At 34.4% G+C, this 15620-nt stretch overlaps 1 protein-coding gene across 2 annotated transcripts in view; it reads left to right on the top strand.

Moving 5' to 3' along the window:
• Nucleotides 1-15620, top strand: part of LOC108704460 (glutamate receptor ionotropic, delta-2-like) — a 599719-nt gene that overhangs the window by 341220 nt on the left and 242879 nt on the right. For both annotated transcript variants that reach the window (XM_041579681.1, XM_041579682.1), the window contains exon 6: nt 5186-5359. In XM_041579681.1, coding sequence (XP_041435615.1) covers nt 5186-5359 — 174 coding nt within the window. The remainder of the gene's footprint in view (nt 1-5185; nt 5360-15620) is intronic.

Below are 15620 nucleotides of genomic sequence, written 5' to 3'. Positions count from 1 at the left end.
AACAGATGCCAGGTGTTATTCTGTTTTCAGAAGTCTTTATTCAATACAGAACATAAATGACAAATGAAAAAAAAATCATTGATGTGCTTTGACTGAACAAAAAAGGTTTAGTGCAGTCAAATGAATGGACCATAAACTTGACAGTGGCTTAACTTCATATTACTCTTGTATGTCAAACTAGTGGTTATAAAACACAACAAACTGCAAGCTTTCATTAAAAAAATAAAGGAAAGTGAAAAGAAAGGAGTGAAAAGCAAGATCTTTTTGGAAAATATAAATGATAAATGCATATGTATATATAAGGATAGATATATTAGGATATAATGCATATGTGTATATTAGGATATATTTATTTTTGGGGGGATATACTTCAGCAGACTACAATATCTTAACCAATTTTTTCAAATATAATCACATTTATCATTGAGTATAACTTTCAGGGACAAAAAAAAGAATTTTAATTCTGACCATTTACATATACAGTATCTGAGTTACATGATTATTTGAGATGTCTGCAAAACCTTAACAGTAGTGTGGCGTTACTAATTGTGGTTGGCCAAGTACTTTTTATTCAGATTTAAGGCTTCTTACTTTTATTAGGAAATAATACAACCTATAGTTTTTTTTATTAGTCTAATATATATGTATAGTTACATTGTTACATAGTTAAATCAGGTTGAAATAAGACAAGTCCATCAAGTTCACCCCCTCCAAATGAAACCCAGTATCCAAACACATACCCCTCCATACTCTCACATCAATTATATATACCCATATCTATACTAACTACAGAGTTTAGTATCACAATAGCCTTTGATATTATGTCTGTCAAAGAAATCATCCAAGCCACTCTTAAAAGCATTAACAAAATCAGCCATCACAACATCACCCGGCAGTGCATTCCACAACCTCACTGTCCTCACTGTGAAGAACCACATATGTTGCTTCAAATTAAAGTTCTTTTCTTCTAGTCTGAAGGGGTGGCCTCTGGTACGGTGATCCTCTTTATGGGTAAAAAGGTCTCCTGCCGTTTGTCTATAAAATAATATAAATCTTCCATCCCTCTGACCAATTTGTTTGCACGTCTCTGCACTCTCTCCAGCTCATTTATATCCCTCTTAAGGACTGGAGTCCAAAACTGCACTGCATACTCCAGATGAGGCCTCACCAGGGACCTATAAAGAGGCATAATTATGTTTTCATCCCTTGAGTTAATGCCCTTTTTATGCAAGACTTTATTTACTTTAGTAGCCACAGAATGACACTTTCTGGAATTAGACAACATGTTATCTACAAAAACCCCTAGATCCTTCTCAGTTAAGGAAACTCCCAACACACTGCCATTGTAGTATAACTTGTATAACTTGAATTTATATTATTTTTACCAAAGTACATAACCTTGCATTTATCATTTTTCCATTTGCGGCCCAGTTTTCCAACTCAGTCAAATCACTCTTCAAAGTGGCATCATCCTGCATAGACCTATATTTCTGCAATTTTGTATCATCTGCAAAAATAGAAACAGAACTTTCAATGCCCTCCTCCAGGGCATTGAAAGTGTATACATATTGCAGCATACCTCCCAACGGTCCTGTTTACTGTGGGACGGTCCTGTTTTCTGTGGGACAGTCCCAATTTTGACAGCTCCACTCACAGCCCCAAGTACTGAAATGTCCAACCCCTCTCTTCACTCAGAGCATCTCTTTATTGGAGTGCTTCTTAGGGCAAGGGCAAACATAGTGGGTTATCCACTTTCCTCTGCCTTTGTTTTGTACATAGGTTAAGGAAAGCAGATCCATTTTCATTTCTGGGGACCCTTCTATAGGGGAACATAAAGGGGCAGATTTGTGAAAGTGTGAAATTAGAAAGTGTGAAATTAGAGCTCACTACAGCCATTTATTCCTATGGGATTTTTTGAAGCGTGTTTATTTAATGGTGAACTCTTACAGTCACCCATTGATAAATGGTGCTACAAGGATGAAGAGAGCAGACGGGATCATCATCATCATCATCATCATCATTTATTTATATAGCACCAACAAGTTATGCAGTGCTTTACATTGGTTTGCAATGTACAATGAACAGGCAGCAAATAACAAACAAGGGTTTACAGGATATGATAGGACCTACTTGCAAGAGCTTATACTGTATACTAAAGGTTAGGGTACAATTGAGACAAAAGGGTTATAGAAACAAATCTGTGATTTATAATGCATTTATGTCTGATTAATCAATATACATTACATAAGCTTCCCTAAACAGGTGGGTCTAAAAGGTTTGATAGCTCAAGGCAGAGAGTTCCAGAGAAAAGCATAAGCCAGAGAGAAGCAAAGTGAAGGTTGGTTGAAGATTTTTTTTTTTGAGACCAGAGCTAAAATATAGGGAGGGGCTTGAATGTGAAAGGATCAGGCAGGACCAATCTGATTGTCCTGTTAGAATCAGGAACTACCTTATTTTTTCTCACTCTGAGGTTAAATGGAGAGGTTTCAAGTAGGTTTTTTTCCAATGTCTCATATAATATAAATATACTGTATACAAAAAAAAATGTTTTTTAGCAGTTAGATTAGTAAATCATGTTGTGTAGTTAGAATTACCCATATATATGATAGCTACAATGCACTGCAGCACTAGGAGTCAGTGTGGCTGCCACCCATTAATAACAATAACACACAATCTAGCAATGCACACCTGGGGGCAAATTTAGTAAAGGGGGAAGTGACCATCGCTAGCAAAAATCTCCACAAATTCACTAAAGTGTGAACTTTACAATATGTTACCCTTTTCGCCAGAGTCAGCTTCGCCAGGTAATACCTGGGGAACTGATAAGATGAAGCTACATCCTCAACAATCTTATGTCAGTGACATTATATCCTGTATGCTGGAAAGTTATTAAAAAAGTCAAAACGCTGGCATTTTTCATATTTTAAAGTGGAATTAGGTCTAAAAGTTGTAACTGTTAAATATATTTTGTTTACATTTTTTTAACCATTTGAAGGTCATTTTGCTTCCTTACTGACCACTTCAAGCAATTTCACCACCACTAATAAAGACATATATAAGACCTATATGTACCCACCCTATTAAAATTGACCTAAGTGTAAGTGTGTTAATGAAGTTTTGCTAGGCAGAAATGAACGCCAGCAAAAGTTCGCTGGGAAATGTGAATTTTTGCTGGCAAAACTTCGCCAGCGTTCATCTGCCGAGACGTAACTTTGCATTTTTATGTATTAGCATATGCGCTGCGAAAAAAAGTAGTCTGGTTCTAATGTTTTTTATAGATTAAAATGATTAAGTATTCCTTAAGACGCTAAAATGAATTATCTTGAGAATATACTGTATTAGGCATTCTTCATGCGGCTCAACTTATTAAGGCTCTTTGAAAACTAGGTTCCTTTTTTATCTTGTTGACGGTTCCACATATTTGCAAACTGAAAAGCTTTGGCAGGTGCAGCTGTGGTCTGTAGAGGCGCTTGCTGAGCCTAAAAAAATCATAGCAGTTCTAATTTATTTTAATAGCAAATCAATTTAATACTTGCCTGCTTTTAACTTTCCAGCCACAGCTCCATGAGATGTGCTTACAACTGGAGAAACAAAGCTTTGGTACACAAACTGACTTTATTAATAGATGGTCAGCACAGCACAGCACAGAACATAGCTCCACTGTAATATTACATTTATTTTTTTCTTGCAATCAAAGCATGATTAATATAAATACCTAGAAATAAGTAGTGGTTGGGTATTGCTACTGCCAGTTTATCAGCTAAAGCTGTAAACAGCTGTACATCCAACTGATGTTCATTATTCATGCCATAAAATAATCCTTTATCTTTTTATCTTTGTGCTTTATTGTGCTTTTGTTTGCTATATTTTCTTGCATTTTGTACATGTAAAATGAGGGAATTATATTAAAAGTTTAGAGTCCCTATATTTTCTTGAGGCACTTATTGTACAAACAATATACTTTTATTTACAGCACACAGCATTTGAGACTTACCAGACCAACAGCATTATGAGTGTGTAAATCTGAACCTGGCCTTTTAAAACTGACAAATTCCCTTCTTCAGCATCCAAAAGTCAATTTGATATAGTATTTTTTTATTTTCTCACTTCAAACAAGCATACATATGCAGAAACAATATTCTTTAAAGTGTTAAAACACTTATTCAAAGTGTTTTTTAACCAGTACAAGTAAATATAAGCAGCATTGATTTGCTTGCCTAATTTACTATTTTATTTTATAGCTGCGTAATTGCACCATATTGTAGGTGAAATTGCAGTGTTTGCACCAGTTGTAGTAATCAGCTGTTCAAATTAATCATGGTATTAATGGCGTGTACAATCTTTTCTTTTTTAAAGTTTGTTGGTTTTCGAAATACAATTTACATAAAAGAAAAGAAAGAGTGTGCTAACATAAATAACAGTTGAATACATTCCAGTTAAATTGGCCGTCTAGTATCACATAACAGCAGAGCAGGAGTTGTTCTACATATTATGTATTTATGTGTAACCATTGCAGCACACTGATTATTTGTACATGGTAACTTTAAGTTACCCATGAACTGGGCTTAAGCTTAAAGAAACATGTTGGGGGGGGCGGCAACAGGCAGGGAAAGGGCAGTTAATAGGGCTCACAGAAAACCTACTGATGTGTTTCATGGTGTTCCTAGCTGTTCTCTTTTAAACTCTATCCTAAACAGCCACAGTAACTTATGAAACCTTTACTAATGTGCAAGTATGGCCTCCATTTCACCTTAGCAACTAATGTGTGTTTAGTGGAAAGAAGGTAATTTTCCAGTTGGCTGCTCTGAGCATTTTTTCTGACATCAGTAGGCAGATACACAATTTATTGGAATCAAAGGATTTGAGTGACATGATAGGTTTGACATAGTAACCATCTCCCAAAATACTGTCACTACCCTACACGTCCACCATGTGAAAGGTTACCCTCTCTCCAAAGCCTCAATTGTAGGTAAAATTGCAGTGTTTGCACCAGTTGTTGCAAATAATAGCATAGCAACATGTCAGCTCTTTTTCTTTCAAATAGATGTCCAGTAAATCCTACCTGATAATTGGTTGGGTTACTGCAAACTTTGTACTTACTTTTCTTTATCCCCATTTATTTTGATTTGCATATTTTACTTTTGTCATTTTAAAAAAATGCGGTTGTTTTTTTTTTTTGTGACAGGAAATAAATGATTTGGATGTGCAAGAATTGGTTCGAAGGTCAATTGGGAGGTTAACAATTATTCGTCAGACTTTTCCGGTTCCACAAAATTCAAGTCAACGTTGTTTCCGTGGCAACCACAGAATATCCTCTTCACTCTGTGACCCAAAGGACCCATTTTCACAGAATATGGAGGTATGCTGTTTCAACAATATTTTATTTACTCTTTTGTGGATTGAGATCACACATTGGGACCTTCTTGACAAAGATATGTACATTTCTTAACACCTAACAATAAAGTTACAGTAAGCAAAGCAGCTTAATAAGGGAATTATTAAAAACCCATTTGTGCATTTGAAATGGAAAATCATTTTTTAAAAGCAAAATAAAGTGCTGTAATGTGTTACAAGATATGAAAGGGTTTATTTTTGTTTTCTTTTAAGCTCTTATCAAAAGAAAGCATTTTCTGCTCTTGCATTAAATAAAATATTAAAGTATAATTATGAAAATGATCTCAATTATATTTTCAAATCTTTTGTTCAATTTAAAATTGTTATTCTTAATGGTAAATGTTATCTTTAAAATGCAAACAATGGTTGGAAAAAGTAGGTAAAATTTAAACAGCACATCTATAAATATGTGTGGCAGTATACAAGCATTACTTATATACTGTATGTAGCACTTACATAGTAGTACTTACATAGTGTTAAAATACAGACAGGGTGAACATACATTGTCATAAATAAAAATAAATATAGGTATAAGACCTGTTATCCAGAATGCTCGGGACCTGGAGTTTTTCGGATAACAGATCTTTCAGTAATTTGTGTCTTAATGCCTTAAGTCTACTAGAAATTCATTTAAACATTAAATAAACCCAGTAGGCTGGCTTTGCTTCCAATAAGGATTAATTATATCTTAGTTGGGATCAAGTACAAGCTACTGTTTTATAATTACAGAGAAAAAGGAAATCATTTTCAAAAATTTGGACTATTTGGTTAAAATGGAGTCTATGGGAGACAGCCATTCTGAGCTTTCTGGATATCGGGTTTCCGGATAAGGGATTCTATACCTGTACATATATTTAAAGACATAGGGACCACTTTATCAATAATCTAATCACCTTGCAAATTGTTAATGATTGTTTACTCTAAAGGTTTTCAGACTCTTTTGGATTTAGCAGTGTAGTAGAATGTGTTGAAATGTGTTGAATATGAATGAACACAGATATGCGTGGCATGAAAATAATCATAGCCATAATGGAAAGTACAATTCATAATTTTTCACACTGACGTTGCAGAGAGAAAGGACTAACTAGAATGTTTAACTTATAACTAGGCAAGTAAGCATTCTTTTGAAGTTAAATTAAATAACAACTAGAAAAATGAGAAACTGTTGGGTATTGACTCTGGTGCTCATTTATTAACGCAGTGTGGAAAATGTTGTAATTTTGTGGCCAAAGTAGTTGAGTAATAGGCACAGTTATGCTTTTGTCACAAAATCTAGCATAAAGCTGTCACCAAAAGTGTGGGTGCAGTAGAAGTTGTATTTGTGGGTGTGGCTTCTTTGTGCATGAATTGCGCTCTTGCAAAACATGCAAGTATTAATGCAGATTTGCACTTTAGTACAAATGATAAATGGAATTTTGACAAACTACTGGTGGCAAAAATTGGTTGCAAGTGCTAAGTGCATAGAAGTAATGTGTGAGTTGTAAATTATTCTGAATGCATCTGATGCAGGGCAAGTCAGTTCGTATACAGTTTTTGCACAAAGTTAATGAAGCTACTGTGAATGTTTAATACATAAATGCATACTTTAATATATTAAAATGCAAAGCAGAGTTATATTCACAGACTCAAATAATGCCAACCCAAGTACCATAAACCATTACAGTTTAGTGAAACTTTTGCTTCACTGATATCTAACCTTACTATTTTTAGCAATTATTATTATTTTTAGCTCCCTTAGCTCCCAATTGTATACATAGCTCACCAAAAGTCACAAGGAGGCCCAGGTGTTCTGCCCTGAGCCTTCATCTAGGGGAGCAGAATCAAACGTGATGGACTACTCATTACATGCCTGCTCCAATGTAAATGGTTGACTCTATCTACCACTAACTAGTTATCATTCATGGCATTGCTCTCCTTCACCTTCCCCACCAGTGAATCCCTCTTCACTGTGACCTTCTGGGACAGAGCCCTGAGCTTTATCCACTCTCCACTATGAGGGTGGGGATCCAAACCTATATAGCTCAAGGGGGACACCACTTGAGTTTTCTGTAGAAATGCTACCCCACTCATATGGCATGACTACACCTAAATTGGGCTACACTTTTTACCACTCTCACACTGATCACCCTTTATCTAAGGCCATTAAACAGAATGGTAAAATGTAGGTAGGTTTAATCCCTACTCCTCTACACTGACACTTGACACTGTTTTATGTTTTTTGTTTGATTTGGAAATAGAAGACTTTCAAAAGCCCACCCAGCACTTTTCTTTTTTAGATAAAAAAAAGTCCTCATAGCCATATATATATATATATATATATATATATATATATATATATATATATATAGATTGTGGCACTGGCACTACAGTTTGTCATGACAGCCAGAGGAGGCAGACATATGTTGGTGATATTATTTGATGGTTCTCCAGTCTATCACACCTTCACTCCATACTCCAGTCCAACATGCTTGCTGCATACTAGGTGCAGAAACTAAAGGAGGAGCAATGCTGGTTGCCAGAATTGTTATGTAGGAGAACACATGGGGCAAGAGCACTTGTTATAACACTGTACTTGTAGTACTACTTATTATGTACACGTAAACAAGAAAAAATTTATATTTCTTAACTTTATTTCCTGTCTTTCACTGACCCTAGCAACCTAGTAGTTGTTTTAATGCCACTTTCATGTGGAAATGTGGGAACAAAAAATCTGAAAACAAATAAAAGTGTCCAGAGATTGCCAATGCCTAAAACATGCTGAAAGTTTATTGAGAGTGAAATGTAATGGCATCCTTAAAACTGGGTGGAGTGAAGAAGAAATGTGCCATCTGCTTTTAAATATACTGTATAACACATGAAAACAATACTGAATTAGCAAAAATGCATAAAACAACATTCATTTAGGTGTCTCAAAAAACTATAGGAAAATACTGCAGAAAATGAATGCACAACATTCAAGTCAGAAGGCGTCTAGGAATAATTTAGCTGTTGCAAGAAATATACAATGCATACCTGCAAAAGGATGATAAGAGTAGCTTAAAAAGAAAAATGAGCAGTGCACTGCAAATAATGTAGGTCCAATCGGAACACTTTTTTTAGTCGAAAAACAGGAATCCAAAGGAATAAAATGGGAAATATTAAAAAATTGTAATGGCATGGCAACTTAAAAGAGTTAGTATGTACAGTGTATTTCAGAGAGGAGCTGTTGCCAGAGAAAGAATTGCTGGTGACTACAAAACATTAATGTTTAACAAGTTAAAGCTAATCAAGTCCAATTTTGTACATGGAAAATAAGCTCACACAGATTACTGGGCTTTTTACAATAAAATTTTGCAGAGCAAATAAACAGTATACAGAAAAATTATTTCTGGTATGCCTTTTAAGAGCATTCCCAGATCAGGAATTAAGTGTTACTAACCAGAAGGAAAGTTTACTTGTCTTCTTAAAGTTAAGTATAGCAGCAATTGACATCTGTGAATGTTCTCTGGTGGCCAAAAATAATTTTCTGGGCCTATGTATGAATGGCACAGTTCTGTGTAGCATAAATCAATATAACACAAAATCTAATTAATGGTCAGGTAAACTAACAACACATTTAATAAGCAGCTCAGAACTGCACAGCTTTCATCCAGCGCAAGCCCTCTGCATTTTCCCCTGTCTGCAGAGCTGATTTAAGAAATGGCCAAAAATGGAATTTGCTTGGGACCCACACGTAGTACTTTCAGTTGCTATATTTTTGAATGGAGCATTTACCATTCCTCCTCATTTTAACTAGCTGGAATAACTTCTTTTATATTAGATGAAAATACTCTAAAGCACCACTGTGAATAAGAATCAATGACTAAAGATGAATATTTAGGCCTGGAAAATATATACTATGTGGACAGAACAAACAAAATATATTTTTTATTTTATGCTAGGATTATGGCATTTAGCAGACTAGATAACAGACGAAAAAAGAATTCTTAACCTATCAGTGATTCTAAATAGCGATGGGCGAAATCTGTTGCGTTCCCGCAAAATTCGCAAAACGGCGGAAAATACGTGAAACAGCACTGACGTCTTGTTTTTGCCGCTGGTGTCTAATTTTTGATGCCGGTGTCCGTTTTTGGACACCGTCGCACATTCGCAAGCGAAAATGCGCTGGCATCTGAAAAACCGGGAATTCACCGTGAATTTGCGCCTGGCGAATAAATTCGCCCCCTTAACTAATTCTAAAACCTGCTAAGAGCCAATAAGGTCTTCATTGTTAGTTTGAATTAAAATCTTTCTAGTACACAGTTACCAGGGAATACTGTACTGTATTCAGTACCATTACATTTAGGGGGGTTATTTATTAAATTAAAATGTAACTACATTTTTTCTGATTGTACTTTTAAAGGGGCAAAACGAATTTTTCATGATTTAATAAACCCCGATGGTGTTAAAAGTCAGAATAAAAAATACTCCAATTCAGACCTGCCTGCCTCTCTTAGGTGTCAAATCTGAAAAAGTCACGGAATTCTGGTTTCAAAACGAAAAAGAGAACTTTTCAGATTTTGATAAATAACCCCTTTAATATAATCCTAATATTTGTCCTAATACTAGCACTAATCTTGGAAAAGAAAATTCAAGGAACACATGATAAAATACTTGAGAATGGGAAAAATGGAGAATTTAATAAACTTCCCCATTATTGAGATCGATCCCCCAGTTTAATAGCAGTCTGGATTAAAGGGGAAAAAAGTCCTAATGGGGGCTGAAACATTGATACACAGTGATTTTAAATGAAACACTATGATTGACAGAGAATGGAGTGATGGTTAATAGCTGTGGAGGCTTATTTATTAAATGGTTTTAGAGGTTTTTTAAACCACACAACTCACAAAACTCACAAACTCTAAAACCATGACTGTCATAGAATATATTAAAAGATCCAAATATAAAAAGTACAAATGAAAAGAAGCACTGAATGATGCTCTAAAAAAGTACAAAAACCTCATAAACCTCTAAAAATTCAAGTTCTTCTGACAATTTTGTAGCACAGAAAATATCTGAAAAACATCTAAAATTATGAATTGATTTAAAGCAGTCCAATAGGATCTGCGCAGCTTCCATTGACTACTAGAGCACCACAACAACCTTTTCTTCGCAAAGTTTTGCCTTAGGGGTTTGTGGGGTTTTTATATTTAATATATATACAATTTTTAGAGCTTTTTAGAATCACTTGAACATTAAATAATCCCAATAGGATTGCAATCCCATACCTGTATTAACATTGCTCATGCATGATATTTCCATTATAAAGAAAGGCTTAAATAGATTATAGCCTGGACTGTTGTTCCATTAGTTTAACACTCTTCTAAAATTGATATTTTTTTCCACCAGTGTGTTGGAAAGTTGAAAACACATTAATGAAGTACAATATAATAAGGGTTAGCTCAGAATCTGAGATGTGCTCAACAAGCTGTATCTTTTTGTTGCCTACGGTATGTAATAAAGAATGAAGATTATTTTTTAAACTGCGTGCATAAAATGTTATAGCACTTAACAATATTTTTGTCTTTATTAAAATAATTGTAAATGCTTAAATTCAAAGTCACTGGATGTCATTAAAATGATTCTCTTTTGTTGCCGTGATTCATTGTTTCATGTCAACAGATTGTTGAATTTTTAAGTCAATCAAGACTACATTAATTGGCATCCATTCTGCATATAAGTAATTAGAAGTGAGGCTATTCATATCAGCAAGTATTTTTTTCATACAAAGTTGAATTTTTTTTTTTTTTTTTGAATAATGGCATAGCAGCATGACGCTGATATATGAAAAAGATAATAACTTGAGACAAAATTTTTAATTTAGAATATTAAAACATATCAGCTATCTATTATTGAACACACAACATTATATATAAAATGGTTTTCCAAGTTGGCGTACCCCAGTTATAAATTCCAGCATTTTTTCATCTTAGGAGTTGTGATTTAACATTGACTTTATTACACTTACAATACACTTTTGTTCTTTTATGAGTTTTCCTGTCTGTCTGCTGGCATGTTCTTCCATTAAAGAACAATACATAGCCTTGTATACACTTGATATAATAAAATACCAGTTCTAATAATTTTTAGCAACCATTCAGGTGTTTACACTTAAATAATAGTGAATGAAATTGCAGCAACATTTACAAAACAGAATTAAACATGCATTTCCAAAATGCATTGGATTCAATGAAAAGGTAAAACAACATTGCAGGCAGGGCTGTATAGAGGTGGACACAGGTATCTGTGGCCACATGTATCTGTTCTCAGAACCAAAGCGATTTATTTATGCAAGAGGGCACAGTACAAAACATAGTCATTTGCTCTTGTTTTTAAACTTTGCATCCTGACTGAGACCTACAGTAAAAAGGTTTAAAATGGTTAAAAATAAATACAAAAACATTTATGCTTGCTAGGTGTTTTACTCCTGTTACTTGGTAGCAGAAATGAAAACTTCTCATGTGATATAGTCTAAGAAGAGTAGGATAAGTCACAGCATTATCTTAATACACTTTACCTTCAGGTCAAATTCTATTTTTAAGCTGGCAATAGACAAGAGGATTTTCAACTTTTCTCGACGAATGCTGATCTACTACTAACATTCATTCAGATAAAATAAGTATTTAAAATAACAAATCAGACGATTGACAGACCGCAATTGGACAAAAGTCATGGCCAACTGATAGTAGTGAAAATCACCTATTGATATCAACAGATAAGCAATACATGCAGGGATCTTATTGGTAGCCGAAATAAATCGTTTAACCTGTCAGATCGACTAAATGAACAATCTCCATGGCACAAAAAAAGGCAGGGCACTCCATACACTATCCAAAAATTGTACAAACCTTTGTTTTGTACCACTGCATCTTTGCATCTATGGCCAGCTTTAGTCCTATGTTACATCAATATTTCACATATGTTCCACTATAAGTTGCTTTCAGGTCATTAGAATGTAAAAAGACACCCACTGTGCCATCACTATTAGATTACTTTTCTTGTTGTGTAAACTTGAACCTAATAAAATGCTTTTCAATAACTAGATCATTAGGGCAGTTATGGTCAGTTTCAGTAAGAGATAACCATGCAACATACAGTATGTTTACGGTTAATGGAGAGATGACTCAGTACCAAAATATATAAAACATAAGTCTTTGTAGAGTACCTAGACAATAAATAAAAAATGCTGAATGCATTATCTGGAAATCTGTTTTCCAGAAAGCTCTGAATTTCAGGAAGAACCTCTCCCATAGATTCCATTTTATCCAAATAATCTAAATTTTTTAAAATTATTTCCTTTTTGTCTGTAATAATAAAACCGTACCTTATACTAGATCCAAAATAAGATATAATTACTCCTTATTGGAAGCAAAAAAACAGCCTACTGGGCTTATTAAGTCTTTAATAAACTAAGGGGTTTTTTTTTTTTACTAAACTCTGAATGCAAAAATCTTGAAAAATGTATGATTCTTTTTATAAAATTGGACTTTTAAAAAAATCACAAAGTTTTCAGAATTTATTAAACCCAGAGGATGGAAAAGTCTGAATCAGAAAATCCGGCATCTCAGACATGTCGAGGTTGCATATAAGTCCATGGGAGAAGTTACAATGATTTTTTTGATGTGCGCTGGGTTTCGTGCAATACCCCAAAGTTTTCGGAGTTTTCGGGTGAAAAATCCGAAAAAAAAAAAACGTGAAAATCTGATGAAAAATCTGAAAAACTGATTTTTTTCCTACAAAGCAAATTCTCGGGAAAATGTAATAATGAATAAGCGTAAAAAACCAGAGCGGATTTGATCAGAGTTTGTAGCAGAAAATATTGAGATAAATTTGGACTTTGATAAATAGCCCCTTACAGATGAAGATTCAAATTACGGAAAGATCCCATTAACTGGAAAACCCCTGGTCCTGAGCATTCTTCATAAATGGTCCCATTCCTGTGTCTGTATTTCCTGTGCTAGAAAACAAAAAGACTTCTTGAGTACGCCCCTTTCATATAAGCAAAACTGTTATTGTTACTTTTGATGGGCTAAATCTAACCTAATCTCGTACTACTTTGCAGTATAATCTGTATCAGTGCAAACTGTAGTTTTACATAATAATGTAGATGGAGCTACGGATATTTCAATTGTATAAAAGATTTTCAACCAGGTTTTCAGACATGGTAAATAATAGGCTGATGTTTTGAATAGTTTTCAATCTACCACTTTACATCTGTGGAAGGTTTTTCAAAATACAGCGCTGCGAAATATTTTGGCGCTATATAAATACATGTTAATAATAATAATGGGAATTAGCGAAGATAAACCAGACATAACAATGTGAAATAAGGCTCTTTGCTTCCCATAATTAAATACCATATAATCATTGCCGCAATACTCACAGAAATATTAAACAACAGCTGTCTGTTGTCAAATGTTCCTAACTAAAGCAAAGAAGCTGTCAGAATTCCAATATTGTAAATACATATTCACATGTCTGACAGATTATTATGAAAAATCAAGATTATTCAGCAGAATACCACCAAGTAGCTTTGGCTTCTCTTCGCTTTTGCCTATAGCAACCAATAAGATGCTTACTTTCAAACAGGTAACAATTTAATGCTACCTGTTGATTGATTGCTAAAAGTTACTGTACCTGGGCAAACTTGGGCTTATGTATGGGTGCAATAGCAGTGGCAAAAATTGAGTTGCAGTTGATGCAAATCAATGTTATTCAGCAAAAGTGCTTGAGTTCAAAGCTTCTCATAGTTGCACTTGATAAAAGTCCCAATGGGGGCTGAAACCTTGATACACAGTGATTTTAAATGAAACACTATGATTACAGAGAATGGAGTGATGGTTAATACCTGTGGAGGCTTATTCATTAAATCTCAGCTTTTAGTGGTTTTAGAGGTTTTTTAAACCATACAAATCACAAATGCTAAAACCATGATTGTCATAGAATGTATTAAAAGATCCAAATATAAAAAGTACAAATGAAAAGAAGCACTGAATGATGCTCTAAAAAATACAAAAACCTCATAAACCTCTAAAAATTCAAGTTCTTCTGACAATTTTGTAGCAAAGAAAATATCTGAAAAACATCTAAAAGTATGAATTGTTTTAAAGCTGTCCAATAGGATCTGCGCAGCTCCCATTGACTACTAGAGCACCTCAACAACCTTTTCTTGGCAAAGTTTTGCCTTAGGGGTTTGTGGGGTTTTTATACTTAATAAATCGGAAAAAAATTACAAAACTCACAAACTCTAAAACCACGATTGTCATTGAATGTATTAAAAGTTACAAATCTAAAAAGTGAGAACAAAAAAAGTGCTGAATGATGTGCAAAAAAATACAAAAACCTTGTAAACCTCTAAAAATTTGAGTTTTTCTGACAATTTTGTAGCACAGAAAACCTCTAAAAGTCTGAATTGATTTAAAGCCACCCAATAGGATCAGCGTAGCTCCCATTGACTCCCGTAGCTCCCAAAAATTTAGTTGCAGTTGATGCAAATCAATGTTATTCAGTAAAAGTGCTTGAGTTCAAAGCTTCCCATAGTTGCACTTGGTGGTGCTACTGTATATCTATTCTGGCTCTTGTTGCAAATCGTTTACAAGTGTACATATTGATGTTGGGGTAACCTTGAACTGCTGCCGCTTCAAAGGTAGGGGTAGCTACAGGGTGGCTAGTGTCAGTAAGTGCTTTGTAATTCTCATACCGAGATAAGGAAATTACATAATATTGGTGAATTACATCTGATTTGGTTATCTTATGGTTTATCACGGGAAAAGTCATGGATGAGATTAAATTCAAGAACAAAAAACTTTTCTCCAAATTCAGTTTCATTTTTTCCCAAAGACTTCAATAGATTCTTCACATGATAAACCATGAGATACACTTTTCTGAATTGGATTGCATTTCAAATTTAATCTCATCCATAACTTTTCACATTTTTACTAGGCCTCTCTAATTACTGTATAGCCACTCTGTTTCCATGCTGTACCACCTCCTGTAATGCGCTTTAACTCAGTTAAATACCCCCTGTCAGTTAATACCCCTATGTTGATTTGTGATTGGCTACTGGAGGAAAATAAATTAGCAAAGTAGACATCCCACTAGCAAACCTGGTGTCACTTGATTGATTGACTTGGTTGATGCTGAAAATGTAATAAGTAATAAGACATGTCAGTCAGTGTAATCTGAGAGTTAAGTTGTATCTCTTAATT

This window comes from Xenopus laevis, chromosome 1S (assembly GCF_017654675.1).
Source record: "Xenopus laevis strain J_2021 chromosome 1S, Xenopus_laevis_v10.1, whole genome shotgun sequence".
NCBI classification, from domain to species: Eukaryota; Metazoa; Chordata; class Amphibia; order Anura; family Pipidae; genus Xenopus; species Xenopus laevis.
Note: the sequence above shows the minus strand (reverse complement) of the source record. Positions and strands in the feature narration are given on the sequence as shown.